The following is an 18,292-nucleotide window of genomic DNA, read 5'->3' on the forward strand; positions in this document are numbered from 1 at the left end:
TAAACATACCCAGCTCCCTAAGTCGTTCCTCGTAAGGCATCGTTTCCAGGCCTTTGACCATTTTGGTTGCCCTCCTCTGGACACGTTCCAGCTTGTCAGTATCCTTCTTGAACTGTGGTGCCCAGAACTGGACATTTGCTCTGTTCCCTTCCCCTGCTCCCCTTGTTTTCTGCACCTGCCCCAACGGTTAGTCAGCATTCCATGGCTACTGGGCATGCTCAGTACTTTGGGGGCTATGTGTGGCATTCAGTGCCCAGACATCAGAAACAGAGGAGATGGTATAAGGATAGAAATTTGGAAGCAATGTGCAAACCAGTGCTCTGTCTACTTTATTTAGGCTTTCATAAAAATGCAAAATGCATTCGTGAGATCCATATGATCTACTTTAAGTGGGTATAGTTTGATATTCTGTAAGAAAAATAACCAACTCCCCCACTAGAAGTATAGGAAAGCTTATAAAAATGTTGTTGGTTTTGGTTTTGGTTTTTTAAAACCCATTAGAATTGGAAGTCCTGGAAGACACAGAAGTTCCAGGCAGCAGAATACACCCATTGAAATCAATGGGCAAAATGAAATGAATGTACTTCAAATACAGTAAATGGAAAATGAAACAGATTAAACTTTTAAAGTGAAAGTGAACAGATAAATGAAATGGACTCTCTTGCTTACTTTTTAAATTTGATCTCCAGAAAATGTACCACAATAGGGCACTGAAAGGATCTTTTGAGAAACACTCTAGGCTTCTTTCCTGGCATTCCTGAAGATGCTAGTTTTTGTTTTATTTTTTATGGGGGAGCAATCAACCATATGAAAAACTGCAGTCAAGCAATATTGCCACCTGATGGATGACTTGTTTTGAAAGTCCGTAAACCCATTTTTAAAAATAAAAAAAACCTGATGATAAATAACATGATTTGCTCTGTTTGGATACACTAACATTTAATGTGCAGCAGCCTGGTGTTGTCACTCATCTGTCTTGGGAGACAATTCAAGGCCTTTGGCAGAAATGCCACCAGAAACCATACCTGCCAAGTCCCCCGCTGAAAAATTCGGGATCAGCAGCGGCGCGTCACCGGAAGTTGCGTAGAAGCAACTTCCGGGGCCCCTCTTCCCATGTGTGGGCACCAGAAATCGGGCAGAGCGGCACCGGAAGTCGCTTCTACGCATGCCCAGCAGCCATCTTGGTGGTGGCCGCATGGTGGTGGCCATCTTGATGGTGGCCACATGGCAGTGGCCATCTTGGTGACAGCCGCCGGGCATGCGTAGAAGCGACTTCCAGTGCCGCTCTGCCCGATTTCCTGTGCCCACACATGGGAAAAGCAGCACCCAAAATTGAGGTTCCCTGGCAGGTAGGAAATCCAGGGGATTTCTGGGATTTTTCTCCATTCGGGGGTTTCCCGCGAAAAACGGGATACTTGGCAGTTAAGCTCCTTCTGCTGCACTGGTGTGATTTGACTTGTGCCTTTTATACTTTAGAGTCTGTCAAATAATAATTAGATCCTGGGAGAGCAAGTCACACTGCAAATGGACAGAAATGGCTTCAGAACAACAGCCAAGTCAATTTCTAGCCCTGATCAGGTGATCCCAGAAGCAATGCAAGGAAAGCAGCTGTCGAAATGTTGCAAACATCCATGCCTAGTTTCAAATGCTGAGAAAAGGAGGCAACACGTCGACCAGTTCTTGGGCAAAATATAACTGTTTTAATCTGTAGTTAACCATAAACCAGACAGTGATCCAGGGTAATCATCTGTTTCGGTTAACACACATGAACAATCCTTTTGCTAAGGCGTTGTTGTTTTACTGCAGATTTATTGATGATCTGTTTTTTCTGTTTGAAAATGAGACTGAGTTTATTAGCTTTACTAATTGGTTGAATTCGTTGCATTCCTCTTTATCTTTTTCTGGACACCACAGCACTGAATCATGTGTGTTTTTGGATGTGGAGGTCTTCAAACATAAACAACAATTAGTGGTGAGGCCCCACAAGAAACCCACAGACTGTAATTCACTTTTGCACTCTTCCTCATTTCACCCTAAACGCCTTAAAGACAATTTACCATATGGTTTATTTTTACGGCTAAAGAGAAATTCCTCATGCCATGAGGACTTTTCTAGAAATGCTGATTCATTAGCTACCTCATTACAGGCTAGAGGTTATCCACCTGACGTGATTGAGAAGGCTAGAGTCAAATCTGGTGCTAAACAACACTCCACTCTTTTACACCGGCCTGCCCCACCCGAGCCTTCTAACAGAGTTACAGCTTCATTAGAGTATTCACCTTATACTGACAAAATCATTAAGTTGATACGGAAACACGGGCACATCCTTTGGAATGTGCCAGGTTGCTCGGATTTCCCTTGGATAGGGCTCAAACGGACTAATTGTCTTAAGAACTTATTAGTGCATACAGATGTTAACAGACTATCTTGCACCCGTATCTCTGGGGGTCATTTTAGATGTGGGAGGTGTCCCGCTTGTCCTCTGGCCTTGCAAACTAATGAACTATAATGAAAAGACTAAATTCAAGTTTGTTATTAACCATTTCAGCACGTGCCAAACTAAAGAGGTAGTATATTTAATCAGATGCCCATGTAACTTATTTTATATAGGTTCAACTACTCGGGCTGTGGGAATATGAATTGGTGAACACCGATCCCGCATTAGGAATGCAGTCCTGGAAGCACCCCTGGTTGAGCATTTTTCAGCCAACAATCATTCAGACTCGGACTTGCTGTATACTGTGTTGTGGATTAATAGGAGGAAGGGGAATGCTAAACGAGATTGTGTTAGATTATTAAAACAGAAAGAATCACAGTTTATTTTTATGTTTAAAACGCTCCGTCCAGAAGGATTGAACTCTGAGTTTGATTTGAGTTGTTTCATTTAATTAGATTACTTTCAGGATCTTGAGGTGCATGTGACTTTAAAATTTCATTAGCCTTGGTTGACTAGGGTGTGACCTGTGGTGTTATTGTATATGTAGCCCTTTATTCCTTGCGTCAGGTAGCAGGGGTTACGTATGAGTATGACTCCTGTTCCGCAGAGTACACGAAAGTACTAGGTATGTTGTATTTTTGTTTTATTGTTGCATCTTCCTGTATTTTTGCATTGTGAAAATAATATGGACTGTATAGGTTCGTGTCCATGCCGGCTATTGACCTGATTATAATGTATGATTTAATAGTATGCATGACATGATTATTGACTTATATTTATTTGATTTATTTTAGTTATAAAACAGAAGAAGCATTAACCGAAACAGATGATTACCCTGGATCACTGTCTGGTTTATGGTTAACTACAGATTAAAACAGTTATATTTTGCCCAAGAACTGGTTGACGTGTTGCCTCCTTTTCCTCAGCATTTTGTCTTTAATTTGCAACACAGGGGTTGTTTTATCAGCATTAGTTTCAAATGCTAGCATTTTGCAGTGGTGGTTGTGAGAATATGGGGGAAATCATTTAAATGACAAAAACTAGTTTTATTTTGTATGGCAAAATGAATATATTCAGATTCATGATTTGCATGATTAATTCCAACTAGAATTTTATTACCTTTGTACAGAATTTAGATTTAACTGCTCATTCCCTGTATATGTACATTCCTGTCTCTAAGATATTTTCTACAAAATAACTTTCATTGAATTCAGCGGATTTTTGTCTAAACAAACTAAACTTAAAGGAAAAGAAATTATGTAATATCCAGGGCTTTCAATACTCCTCCCTTTGTTGAGATGTCATTGAAATTCATATCCAAGCACCAGGAATTTGTGTTTTGTTGGTATCTCTTATCCTTTGGAGACATCCTCCTTGCTAACCTTGGAGACTGTGCACTGACAGTGGTTAAATTAAAAAGCACATGAAATAACAAAAGCAGATTTCCAGTGGTGAACAGTGAAGGCACTTTTTGCAGCACAGATATCACTTTTTGTCCATGAAGGCAAAACTCTGGACTTTTTAGATGTGCTACAGTTGAGGCTGTTTGTCAATAGAAAAAGTGTCTTGACTATTTTACAGGAGTTCCTACCACTTTAAAGCCTGCAGATCTCCCTCCTTTGCCTCACAATCACATGGGTGGGAAGGAGAAGAAAACTACAGCAACAAACAACCTTGTTTCTCCTTCTTTTGGTGTTAAATTTTAATTTTCTCTCCTTTAAATTTCTTAGCACTCTCTTTTAAATAATGCTAAGTGTTTCTAAATTATACATAGGCCTGCAAGTGCCATCATTATAAATTCTGCTTTAAGGAAATAGGTAAGTACGGCCATGCATTATTAAAGTGCCCTATATAAATATTACCATACTTGATTTACTTTGAGGGCTAACACACCCAACCTTGCAATTTAATGAAACAGGATCAAGGACAAAAAACAACAACCAAGCCCCCCCCCCCAACAGACATACCTCATCCAGAATATATATATTGTGTGTGTAAGTGCCTAAGCTTGCTTCTAGCATGATCAGGGGCACAATCTACTAGACAGGGGTGCTATGCAACTAGCGAGGAGCTGGTATCAGTCCCACCAGAGTGGACAGAATGAGAAGCTGGATCCGGGGGAACCCTAGAGAACAAAAATGTAAGAATAGTCCTCCTGCTTGTGACCCAGGCTCAATCTCAACACAGAAACGTAAGAGTCCTACTGGAGCAGACAAAAGCCCTCTCAAGTCCAGCATTCTGTTTCCATAGTGACCAACCCAATGCCAATGATGATGATGCTTTTTTTCAGAAAAGTGGACCTCAAAATGACTTTACACCAGGGCATGAGCACAATAGCCCTCTCCCTCCAATTCCCTCCTCTTCAGAGGTGTCCTGTCTCAGATATTAGAGGCACTATATAGCCATCATGACTAACAACCACTTTTACCCTCCATGAATTTGTCAAATCCCATTTTAAAGCCATCTAAGTCAGTGGCCACCACTAAATCTCCCGGGAGCAAATGCTTTTGTTCAACTGGGCACTGTGTGCAGAAGTGCTTCCTTTTGTCTGTTCTTAATCAGACATTCATCTTCACTGCCTGACCCTGGGTTCAAGTATTATGAGAAAAAAAGAGTGAGTCTTCTCTCTGTCCACTTTCTCCATATCATTTCTAGGTCCACAATATTGTTTTTGAGTTGCACATCCTGTTTCCCACAGCAGTCAGCCAAAGCAACTCTGGACAGTCAGTATTTTTCAGGAGGGAATATATGCACATGTCGGGAAATTAAAGGTTGTGCAATTAAAGCAGATCAAAGTGCCCTATCACACTAGTAAGAAAGATCCACTTTCAACTTTACATGCACAGGAGCTACTGGCCAATGAGGCACTCAAAGAAACAGGTCATTAAGCATGTCAGCAAGTACTTCTTGAGGCAGGGCAGTCTCGAGCAGGTCGGGCGCCCTGGCGCTGAGGGGCGGAGATCGCTTTGGCGCCCCCGCCCTCGCAGGGTGCAGCATGGTTTCCGCACGGCTTCGCCACACGGCGCCCTGCCTACCGGCTTGGTGCCCTGGCGCACCGCGCCACCGGGGGTCTACCTAGAGCTGGCCCTGTCTTGAGGGGAGAAACAGGACTGAAAGGATTGGACACTTCCTGCCAGACAACTCCTCTTTGATTTAAGACAGGGCTAAACCCTAGTTTGGGGACCTGCTGTACCCTGTCCCCCCCAGCCAATTTTTATATTTCTTCAAAACCCTACAAATGTTGAGGGCAGTGGCAAAAAAAAGGTAGATGCAATGCTTGGATAGACAGAGTCCACTGACCGGATGCAATGCAAGTCAACTGCTCCCTAGTTCTCAGCTGATCCTCCTTCCTCAGCTCTGTGTGTGTGTGTGTGTGTGTGTGAGAGAGAGAGAGAGAGAGAGAGAGAGAGAGAGAGAGAGAGAGAGAGAGAGAGAGAGAGAGAGAGAGACCACCAGGCCCATACAGAGCTTGTCTGAGGTGCAGGGCAGATCTGTACAGGCCTGCCTATCGCTGGCATGTTGATCAAAGTGCTCACCCCTAAAAAGGCTAGCCACCCCTAATTTCAGCCCTAGGCCCCAAAAAGGTTAGCCACCCCTAATTTCAGCAATATATGGTGTCTATGTGGGGTTTTTCCTTGGAGAGCATGGTTGAAGAGTGTCTTTGGGCAAACTATGGGGATTCTGAAGAGGAACAAGAGTAGGATTTGTGACAAGGACAATGAACCCACTCTTCCCTTCCCTACACCCATGTTTATGTGCCCAGGCAGAACAGTGAACCAGAAAGGCACTTACCCAGTTATGTAGCCAGGAAGGGTAAAGCAGGTGTCTTGATTGATGCCACACTAACATGTGGTTGAAACTGTCAGACCTGGCAACTCTGGTCATTGGTTAGTCAGCGTATATTGGTCCATGTGCATCACATTTGTACTGCCCAGTATTCGGGTACAGGGGGCTTTTATTTTTCCTGAGCTCTCCTTTTCCATAGCTAAATCTTCTTTGTGCTAACAGATCACTCTCATTGCATTGTGACATAAGGACAGAGGCCCATTTCATAAAATGCAAGAGATTCACATGTATCATTGTGTGCACAATCATCGCCTACACTCATCACATCACTGCCTGCCCCCATGTGCTTTTTTTTTTTTTTTGAGTGGGAAGAGTTATGTGAACTTGGCTATCTCTGCAAAGCCCTCGTGCCACATGTTCAGGAGCTGTGAGATGAAGGGCTTGGGTGCATGGTTACTCCTACACCACAGAACATGTTTTCAGAGTCCTCTGAAACCTTAAGGACCAGATCAGTATGTGTTCAGTGGGGGAAAGCCATCATGAGTCTTATTTTAGGCTTTTCTAACCATTTTTCATTTCTCTAGAGACTTGATGGAAGATCTGGCCAGCTTGTGCCTCCCTCGCCCATGGGATGGCATTTCATATTGCCACACGATGCGCTGGAAGGAATGAAGGTCACTAGCACCCCTACAGATGCTTCTTAGAGCTGTCAGAACAGGACCAACAAAGATGTTTGCAAAGCTCCATGTGCTTGCGCTGGCTTTATTTTCCAAAGGAGGCTTCCTTTCTCTAGGTGACCACAACTTTATGAGGAAAGAGATTAAGATTGAAGGAGACCTGGTTTTGGGTGGTCTGTTCCCTATTAAGGAAAAGGGCAGTGGAGCCGAAGAATGTGGGAGAATCAATGAAGACCGAGGCATCCAGCGTTTGGAGGCAATGTTGTTTGCAATTGATGAGATCAACAGAGACAGCTCCTTGCTCCCAGGAATTAAGCTTGGAGTTCACATTTTGGACACTTGCTCCCGGGACACGTATGCATTAGAACAGTCCCTGGAATTTGTCAAGGCTTCTTTGACTAAAGTGGATGAAGCCGAGTATATGTGTCCTGATGGGTCATACGCGATTCAAGAAAACATCCCACTACTCATTGCGGGAGTCATTGGAGGTTCTTACAGCAGCGTCTCCATACAGGTGAGATATCTTAACTCTTAAGAACAAGTCATCCATCTCAATGTCCTTTTACCTACTCTACGGAATCCAAGGGGGAAACACTCATGGGCCCATGTGGGTCACGCTACCCAGCTGAGGTTCACACCAAAAGGAGCTGGAAAGTGTAGCAGCTCCTGTCAGGCAGAGCCACCTGAATTGCACTCAGCTAGCAGGCAGAAGAGGACTGCTGGATAACCAGGGCTGCAAAGGATGGGTGGTGTGTGGCTTTGGGTATAAAAGGGCAGGGAAACCACACGAGTGAAAGGGAGTTTCAGAGACTTGCTGATGAATATTGGTGATCATCATTTGACCACAGAGGATAACCCTGAAGCATGATGTTCACTGGCAAGAGCAGGAGGTCATCTCCTTTCCTTCTCTAGCTTGATGCCAGAATTAGGACTAGTGGGAAGAGAGGGCATTCTCCTTCCAAAAGCCCAGGGATTGCCTTCACATTGCATGTGGTGGGCCAAGCTGCGTTCAATTCTGTTATGGATGACTTTGACATAAGAATACTGAGTTCAGTTTGGAAATATCTTCTCTAGTCAAACTTGGATCAATGTGAGATGTTGTGTTTACCCTAACAGGCTCTCAGGCAGACTCTTGATAAAAAAAAATCCTGCACTTGAGAACATGGTGAGCCACTGTCAATCAGAGTTGGCAATACTGGGCTAAGGATGGGCCAATGATCTGATTCAGTATGGGGTCACCTCTGGCCTGGAGACCAAATGTCACCCTCCTGGCCTCTCTATTTGGTCCTCTCCCCAAGAGACACCCCTCACTCACTTGGCTCTTTGAGCTCTTTTGCCTGGCTGGAACATGTCCTTTAACTGAGACGATGCTTGCCTGGTTACCAGTTGCTGTGGAAAGCAGCTCTGTGGTGTTTAAATTTGCCCTCATTCATTGAGTCTTAAACCAACACAGTTCTGCTCACCTGCAGGCCCTCTGATGTCCTTCCCGCATAAACAGCTAGATGTAAACAGAGCCAAGGCTGGAAGTGATGGAGGAACACTGCTATCCCAGAGATGTATTGAAATGGGACAATTCTGCTGGTGGAGAGCGCCATGGAGAGCCATGGAGGTAGTGCCTGACAGGGAAGAATAAGGGTGCACTATGCTCCATTTCCCCTCACCCCACCCTACACAGGCTATTTGAGAAGACTCTCAAAGAAGGGCCCACTTCAGCTAGATCTTCAAGGTGGACTCTAACTGTTTCCAGACAAAGGGAGGCTTGGGGAGAATAAGTTGCTCCTCTCCAAGAATGTCTGGGTGCTCTGGAGCTGTAAGCAGACTTTTGTTCTCAAAGAATTGTGAGTTTTGGACTCAGTCTAGGGCGCATGGACCTTGCAATATGGAATAATGAAACTTACAAATATATTGGTTTCCTCTTCTAGTGAAACTGGCATAAATCACTTGTACAGTATAATAGTGCCCACCTTAGAATCAAAGAAATGGCATTAAGGAATGTAGACCTTTGGGGTCATCTCATCAAGTTTCCACGGCTAACAGAAGGCTCAGAGCACTGTAGTACATTGTCCGGTTCCAAATGCTCAGGCTCTCCTTCATAACTTGAAATTATAAAAGTGTAACAAATAATGCATTTTTTTCAATATATTTTTATTTTTTCCATAACAAAAGAAATACATTTAATGCACATACATTACATTCTACAAATCAATACCGAGCCTGTGACTTCCCTCCTTCTCTATTATTGGTTTTGAAATCCATACTCAATTTACTGCTTTCCTAAGTTCGTCTCTAGCCTTTGTTTCTTTGTACCAGCTATATGTGTTTACAAGCTTCTGACTCAAGCAGACCCTCCTGAGATCAATAGCAAATGGCCTCAGTGCTAGAATGCAGGATTAGGGTCCAGTTGAAAAGATTTTTTTCTGGAAAAGAAATAACAGCTGTGGATCTGAAAGTTTGCTCAAGCACTTGAAACTCAAACTGGGGACAAGGTGACAAAGAACTTAACTGGACAATGCATGTAGTAGTAGTAGTACCACCCTGCCCATCTGGGGCACAAATCCTTAAATCACAGTTACTACCCTGTTTCCCCAAAAATAAGACATACCCACAAAATAAGCCATAACAGGATTTCTAAGCATTTGTGCAATATAAGCCATACCCCAAAAATAAGACATAGTGATATGTGCCTTTCTGGTGGGCGCCAAGGAAGAGGCGAGGCTGGACGCGTAATAAAAAATAAGACATCCCCTGAAAATAAGCCATAGTGTGTCTTCTTGAGGAAAAATAAATATAAGACAGTGTCTTGTTTTCGGGGAAACACGGTAATAGGAACAGCAGGAATGAATTCCTTTGTCTAATCAGGTCTGTCTCCTCCAGTAACCATAAAAGGTGTTTCCTAACCAGCCACCTAAAACTGTATGGAGAGTTGGGGCCAGATGCACCTCAATGGAAGTTGCACATGCCGGGCACCACCACGGATGTGTCCCTTTTAGTCACTCTGCTACAGTACATCTCTGCTCTAGTGGCATGGTCCTTCCACATGTAAATATCTGTTGAACCTTTTAGCTCTATTTGGGCTTTCAGTTCCCTCACATGATGAGAATTGCCTGAGGGTGAGCAAGGCCTTGCTGCCTAGGCCCAGCCGGTCCACAGTATCTCAATGCCCAGCCCCACCATCGCCCATGCATTGAAGGGGAAACAGAAGGGAGCCTGTTGTACTCAGGAAGCTGCTCCACGTAATTTTGAACCATGGCATGTTCCTGCTGTGGGCATTGACCTTCCAGAATATGTAGGGTGGCAAAGCCTAGAATGGCAGCATGAGGGAGCACTGAATGCCCAAAGAGAGTTTAAGAGTCTTAAATAGACACTCCTAAATTAGAAATCAATAGGCGATAAATAGACACTCCTAAATTAGAAATCAATAGGTGATGGGCATTAGAGCTGAAGGCTCCTGGATCAGGCAATTGTGTGGCAATATGCCCTCCTTCCCCAGAATAAAGACTCATGACACCGGGATTAAGATTTAATTAATTGGGTGGTTAAGGCCACAACTTTATTAATTATGCATGTAGAGCGGAATTGGCTTAGGCGTTGGAACCTACCAGACTATATAAAAATGGTGAGAAAGAGCGAGCAGAAAAGCAGAGAGCAAAAAGGGGTAGAAAAGGCAGAGGAATGAATTGTTCGCTCTGGCGAACAGGGGACGAAAGAGGAAGCTTTTCCCGCCTGCGAAGCCCCTTAAAAGATGTGACCCCGCCTCGACCAACCTCATTGGCTGGTCAGGGGGGGTGACGCAGGCGGGAACATGCCATCACGTAGGGGCTGAGCTCGCAGCCCCTACGCGATAGTACAGTCGGGCAGCCCACAACCCCACCTCCGGCGCAGGCGCGGAAGTGGCTTTCCCTCCAGCACCTGATGCATGGGCTTGCTGTGGTGCTTTGAAGTCCCAAGTTCAGGACTTCAAAGTACCTGTGATGTCAGGCAACTGACAGGTGGGCAGTCAAACTGGGTGCACAAAGTCAAAAGAGTTCCCTATGCCTGACATAGGGGATGTCAGGGCTAGTTCAGCTGCAGGTCAGCACTGAGACTCAGAGATGAGCAATAAAGGTGATTCTTTATTCAAGGAAATGGAATTCAAACAGAAAATCCTATGGGTAAGAATGGCCCTGGTAAAGCAGTTGCCAGAACTGACCATCTGAGCCTCCCACTTCCACCTGTCTCTTCCCCCGCCTGGCTCTTTCCCCTGCAATCTTAAACTCCATTGGGTGGAGGGGGGGCTGTGCTCCCTGTGCTCTTTCACCTGTCAGCACCCCACCATTTCATCCCCTGACCTGTCTTCCACGCCCCACCTCTTCTCCCCTGGCTCTGATCCTCTTCTGAGGCTTCCACAGGGGGTTCTCCCAGGGATGTACCCTCACATCAAAACCTCACACTTCCACACATTGGAAGTTTTAGGTGTATGCACATCCGAAGAACTCCCTGCTTCTCTGCCGCAAATGGAATGTATGAAATTGACTTGCCCTGAGCTAGGTCAGTGGTCTATCTAGCCAACACTCTCCAAGGTCTCAGGCAAAGAAAGCCTTCCTCCTTGTATTGTTAAAATCCTTTAACTGCCGGCTGAAGCAGGGTCTTTCTGTGTGCAGAACAGAAGCTCTCCCATTAAGCCATTCACTCTCTCATTTCGTGTTCTGTTGAGGGTGGGGGTGGCTTGCTTTCATTAATCCGTCACCATCATTGTTCCAAAACTGCCTGTCAAAGAGAACAAAGGGAATCAGGGGCATCATATTGCTTAAATATGGGCGGTGCGTGAAGTAAGTTTGAAGCCACCTTCTCTTGAATATCCTTATGAAAATCAGGAGGAAGGCTCCACAGGTTCATAGCTCACCCTCACTGCATGTTTCATGAGAAACATTGTGAAAGCAGAGTGATAATGTGTGCTGAGCTGAGCTATTCCAACAAGGAGCACCTCCGTTTCTGCCTTTGTTGTAATTGGCAGCAATATTTACAATGCCCTGCAAATTCTGTCTGGACAGCTGTCAGTCTGATCCTTTCCTTCCCCTGCCAGATTCTTGCTTCCCTCATCATCTCCCCCACCCCCCAAAAAGGTAAATAAGCAATGAGCATCTTGACAAACACAGTCAATAGTAAAAAAAAAAATCTAAAGAGCATAATCTGGAGCCAATTAAAATCATGTGAATTTGAAAGAGAGATGGCAGCAACAGTTTGCCTAGAAAGACCAGTGGAGGAATAGCACTGTGTGAATTTAGCTTTGCTAGAGAAGGAAGAATATCATTCTTCTCATGCATCCCTCATTCCTGAGCTCTTCTAATGTAATTCCATTTAATTAGCTGTGCTTTCCTTCCAGATTTTTCATGTCATTTCATTTTGGATGCAATTTGGATTCTCCCAGTCTGGTTTAGTAACAATTTCTAAATAGGATTTGATTAATATAGTTCACACTTTTCAGTATCTTCTAACTATCCAACCATGTAGGCATCTCCACCACCTTAGAAGGTATTCCAGTATTCTGAGGTCTAATTGGTCATATAAACAGTATCGCTTCTCAGTTCTATAGACTCAACAGCTCCATAAAAGCTGGACACCACAGGACACAGCCAGCCAGCCCTTCTGGCTCCATAATCAGAGCCTGGCTCCAAATGAAACCAGCATATAGGGTATCAAGAAACGGCCAAAGACATAGTCTGAAGTACACTTTCCCAACTTGGTGCTCTCCAGAGGTTTGAACCTCCCAGCCGCCCTAGCTGACATTACCAATGTTCAAAGATGCCGGGAGTTGTAATCCAAACCATCCAGAGAGCACCAGATTAGAGAACAATGGTGAAGGCACCAACAGAAATAACATTCTAATGGCAAGAGCTGTTTGACAGTACAGACATAGCTATTGGTCACAGTATGTTACCTGAACCGCCAGACACGGCTTGGATAGCCCTTGGATGGAGAGCAGTTCAGAAGTATTGTGAAGAGCTGCTGGACAGTGGAAAGGTCTCCCTCGGGGGAGGGGGGAATGCTCCTTCCTTGGAGGTCTTTAAGCAGAGGTTGGATGGCCATCTGTCAGGGATGGGGTTGGACATGACCGGCAGGGATCTTTGGGCATATCCTCCAGGTTCTGCCCAGGCTGTGATCCACCACCTGAGCGCCCTTTCTTTTCATCCTTCAACTTATGCCAGAGAACCAAGCCTCAGGCAAGATGTGTGACTTAAATCACCAAATTCCTGGGGGAGAGAACAAACAGCAGACAAATGTTCAGACTGAGCTGGTCCAGGTAGAACCCCTCTCCCCCCCCCCTTTCTCCCTGATGTCATGTGCTCTGCTGGGCCTGCTCTTTTAACATCTACACTTTCATAGAATTGTAGAGTTGGAAGAGACCTTGAGGGTCATCTCGTCCAACCCCCTGCAATGCAGGAATCTCAACTAGATCATACACAACAGATGGCCACCCAACCTCTGCTTAAAAACCTCCAAGGAAGGAGAATCCACCACCTCCCAAGGGAGATCGTTCCACTGTTGAGCAGCGCTGACGGTCAGAAAGCTCTCCCTGATGTTTAGTCAGAATCTCATTTCTTTTAACTTGGAGCCATTGGTTCGGGCCCAGCCTCCAGAGCAGAAGAAAGCATTTGATATCCGGGTGAACAGCAGGTCAGCTATCCATGTCACCAGGAATCCCTCCATCCACAACTGGGGTCCCAATCACATGGGAGAGCCTGTGCCTGAGCAGATGTTCTTAGCAGATCCCCTCCAGGAAGCCCCTGTGATGTGTGGCTGCCGGGGTCCATGATCTGCCCATGAGCGCTACATACAGAGGACAGCATGGAAATGGTCAGGGTTCCCTAGGCATCTGAGACACACTTTCACAAATAAAATTAGAGCAACTGCTACATGACCTGACCAAGTTTGATTTTAGAGGGTTTAAAGGTGGAAATTGTCCAGTGCCAGAGAAGCCAAGGTCAGAGCAGGGAATCATCCACATGTTACTGCAGGCCCCCTCCCTGTGGGCAGAACCTGCAGGTTGTCTGAGAGCACGGTAAAGGTAAAGGTACCCCTGACCATTAGGTCCAGTCGTGACCGACTCTGGGGTTGTGCGCTCATCTCGCATTATTGGCCGAGGGAGCCGGCGTACAGCTTCCAGGTCATGTGGCCAGCATGACAAAGCCGCTTCTGGCGAACCAGAGCAGCACACGGAAACAGTGTTTACCTTCCCACTGTAGCAGTCCCTATTTATCTACTTGCACGTTGATGTGCTTTCGAACTGCTAGGTTGGCAGGAGCTGGGACCAAGCAACGGGAGCTCATCCCGTCGCAGGGATTCGAAGCGCTGACCTTCTGATCAGCAAGCCCTAGGCTCTGTGGTTTAACCCACAGCGCCACCTGCAGTCTTTGCAAAATACAGGGCTATGTCCGTGGCAGGAGGGCATGGGGGGGGGTATACCGTCCATGTTCCTCCGCAGATTGGCAATGCTGTAAAGTTGGCATAAACAAGGTGCAAATCAGGGGCCTCCTTTGGAAGGAAAGTGCCTCCGCTCTGACTGTTCTGCTTTGCTAATCAAGTCATAAGAGGCTTTAAGGCACTGCCTTCCTGGGGTGCTATAATAGCAGATAATGAATATTTAGCTAGATTTTTACAGTTTAATATCCAAGATGGCTGGCAGGCAATAACTCTGAACAGGCACAGTTTCATTTTTCAGCGTTATTTTTTCTTTTTTTCTTTTTCCCTGCAGGCACCAATGTGGTTAGAGAATCTGTTTTAAGCAAATGCAATAAAATCTTCTTAGAATATCCCAGTGATGCAATTAACAGATTTAGCTCTCAAATTTCCATGAATGCACTGTATAATTTTAATATCTATTGACTGGGGCCTGAGTAAATAACTCAGTGACTTCTCAGACTACCTCTTTACAGCTTCTTGGATAAAATGTCAAAAATGTTGCTCACTTGATGATAGTAAGTTTGAGTAGCTGATTTGCCTGCAGGAAAAAGCCAGCACAGATAAAACTCTAGAAAGTAACCTTTCAGGTGCCCTCAAACATAATAAACTTCCATGGAGCTAGCTGCTTTGTACATTCAAACCTGGCCGACATCTACATCAGAATGTGGTGGCAGAATCCTAGGATATATTGTTTTAGAAAACAGGTAGCAGATACCATTTAAAAATATATATTTCCTGGGGGGGACACCCCAAACCCTGCAAGGAGAGATTTTCATCATATATTCCCTCTAATACATCTGAAACCAATCTGTGTAAAACTGTCATCATCTGCCATGTGGGGGCAGATCCACCCTATATATTTAAAGCACATTCAATATTCAAAGTGTGTGACTTCCCCAAACTAAACCTTGGAGCTGTAGTTTGTTAAGAATGCCAGAAATCGTAGCTTTGTGAGGTTCCCAGGATTTAGGGAGGAAGTCGTGGACTTTAAGTGTATGTTGAATGTGCTTTAAACGAATGCTCTGGATCTGCCCCCTGCTCATGGTTGCAATGGGGTCTTATGGGCTAATATGTATGTTCTTCTTCTTCCTAGGTTGCAAACTTGCTCCGGCTTTTCCAGATTCCTCAGATAAGCTATGCCTCGACCAGTGCCAAGCTGAGTGACAAGTCTCGCTATGACTACTTTGCACGGACCGTGCCCCCTGACTTCTATCAAGCCAAAGCAATGGCTGAGATCCTACGGTTCTTTAACTGGACTTATGTGTCAACCGTCGCTTCCGAAGGAGACTATGGCGAAACAGGCATTGAAGCATTTGAGCAAGAGGCACGCCTCCGAAATATATGCATTGCCACCTCCGAGAAGGTTGGCCGCTCCAATATTCGGAAGTCCTATGACAGCGTCATCAGAGAGCTGCTCCAGAAACCCAATGCCAAGGTGGTCGTCCTCTTCATGCGCAGCGATGACTCCCGGGAGCTCATTGCTGCAGCCAACCGATTCAACGTTTCCTTCACGTGGGTGGCCAGTGACGGGTGGGGAGCACAGGAAAGCGTTGTGAAGGGCAATGAGCATGTCGCCTACGGCGCAATAACTCTCGAGCTTGCTTCTCATCCAGTTAAAGAATTCGATCGGCACTTCCAAAGCCTCACCCCTTACACTAACCATCGCAACCCCTGGTTCAAGGACTTTTGGGAGCAGAAATTTCAGTGCAGCCTTCAGAACAGGAAACCACACAGAAAAACGTGTGACAAGCATTTATCTATCAACAGTTCCAACTACGAACAAGAGTCCAAGATCATGTTTGTGGTGAACGCGGTATATGCAATGGCGCACGCCCTGCATAAAATGCAACGGACCATGTGTCCAAACACAACCAAACTCTGTGATGCCATGAAGCATTTGGATGGCAAGAAGCTCTACAAAGACTACCTGCTGAAAGTCAACTTTACAGGTAAAATGATTAACAACACTCCTCTGGTGAGGGCACTACAAAAATGTTGCTGGAACGGGAAAGCATCTGACCCCGACATTGTTGCTTGTAGTTGAGGAAGATGGGCAGAAGGGAAGCTGGGGATTTATCCCGCACTCAAATTTCAATCTGAATGGGATCAGATGTTCAGTAATAGTAAAAAGCACTCCGCTCTTTTTTGCGGGGGTAAGGGTTTAGGAACCTTGCCACGGTTCATTTCTGAGCCTGATTTGGAAAAACATTGTCACCATCTCTATTCTTGAGTGGTTTGTGATTCAGTAAAAATAGCTTGTATGGCAATAAATGGGAGTACCCCAGCACAACCACCTTACGCCCTGAGCTTCTCTACATCACGGTCAGTTGCCAAATCCAAGGAAATGTCTGTTTACCTGCTCAAAGAATCACTGCAATTGCCCCCCCCCCGCTCTCCCCAGCTCCTCTTTTCCCAGGCACATCCTATGCCCCAACAGTGCAATGAATGCGTCTGTTTGTTGTAGCTTGTTTTTACTATTCTGCCCAGAAATACTGTAGCTAAGGTATTTCTGTCTAGTGTCTCACTAGGGAGCAATTTTTTGTCCTGGCAAATGAGAGCATGGATCATTCAACAAAGCAGGCTGCATAATAAGGAGATTGAGGTGTTGGATTAACTAGCTTTGGTAATTTATTATAGATCATTTTTGCCATTTGATTTGGACCTGCTAAGTAATCGATATTTCACAGCACAGGGCAGTCTTCAGGGCAGTCTGCAATGATGAGATCTATTGATCTGACATGTTGACAACATTTGACACTGTCTGCAGCTTTGGCGATGAATTGGTTGTAGTTGTGACGGTGATCTAACCCTGTGCCTTCTTATCCGTGCACAAGTTCCACTGTTTTTGAAGACACACGTGCAGGAGTGAAAGTCCACAGGAAAGCAAGTTTGTATATTACATCTCTATGCAATAACAAAGATTAAAAGAGGCTCATTGGATTTTTCACTGGCCATATAATAATAATCCAGTCTTATAAAATATATACCCCCCCATAGGTCAGGCTTTTAAACATTCACGTACAAGCATTGTATACAACATCTCCAGGCAACCAGGTACTAAAGTTTTACACAACTTGGCTCCTCTTTTGGCACAAATAAACAGCAGAGGTCTGTGTATATGGATGGACGAGTAACTTTGGTAAACTTACTTTCATGGTTCATATTCATCCACTGACAGTCAATACATATGGCAAGCCTAAAAGTTGCTAAGACCCATAATAATAAGCCATAGTAACCCATGCCTAACTGCCTTTCATCCTAAAACCAAGAGATGACGTACACCTTTATGAATGGACAACAGCCAGCCAATGAAAGTCTTTGACCAGCAATATGTTTGAATGCAGACAAATTGGACAAATTCACAGAATCGTAGAATTGTAGTACTTGACAGCTATTTGATGCCTGTCCATAAAAAGTGCATGTCCAAACAATTGAAAATTGGTTACAAGGTAATGTCACAGCTGGAGAACAAAGATGAAGCATGTTATGGATTTGTTCAGCCTTTTAGAATTGGACTGTGACAAGTGGGAGCGCTGCAGCCGAATGTTGCAGCACATCCCCAGCCCCTCGCAGGAACGTACCTGGTTAGGTCTCCAGCCAGCCTGAAACAAACCCTTGCTGGGGACTTACAAGGGTGGAGGGAGGTTTGAGGCTGGGGTGGGGAGAATACACATTTCCCCTTTGTTTGCTCCTGAAACCTCATATAATCAGGAGGAGCTTTTAAAAAACTCAAGACGTGTGTCTGTGAATCTTACCTCCAGGCATACTTACTGTAAACAGCTCAGGTTGGCCCAGCCCCACCTCCCTTGGCTCCCAGGGGCCTGGTCAGGCTGCTTAACCAGCATTAGGAGAAGGAAGGAGGAAAACCTTGTCTGTCTAGTGAAATAGCAGGCAGGTCCTGACATCCCACCACAAACTAACTTGACCAAGAAGCGAGAACCCATAATTGATG

The 18,292-nt window shown here is 45.0% G+C and overlaps 1 protein-coding gene and 1 pseudogene across 1 annotated transcript in view; both read left to right on the forward strand.

The window, feature by feature from the left end:
- The first annotated feature begins 1,765 nt into the window (after positions 1–1,765).
- Positions 1,766–6,895, forward strand: LOC148684515 (uncharacterized; annotated as a pseudogene).
- Positions 6,896–6,916: 21 nt separating this feature from the next.
- Positions 6,917–18,292, forward strand: part of GRM3 (glutamate metabotropic receptor 3) — a 34,498-nt gene continuing 23,122 nt past the window's right edge. Inside the window, exons 1-2 of the mRNA XM_035127582.3 lie at positions 6,917–7,414; positions 15,434–16,289. Of these exons, the coding sequence (XP_034983473.3) occupies positions 6,917–7,414; positions 15,434–16,289 (1,354 nt within the window). The remainder of the gene's footprint in view (positions 7,415–15,433; positions 16,290–18,292) is intronic.

Source organism: Zootoca vivipara, chromosome 9 (genome assembly GCF_965207765.1).
Source record: "Zootoca vivipara chromosome 9, rZooViv2.hap1.1, whole genome shotgun sequence".
NCBI classification, from domain to species: domain Eukaryota; kingdom Metazoa; phylum Chordata; class Lepidosauria; order Squamata; family Lacertidae; genus Zootoca; species Zootoca vivipara.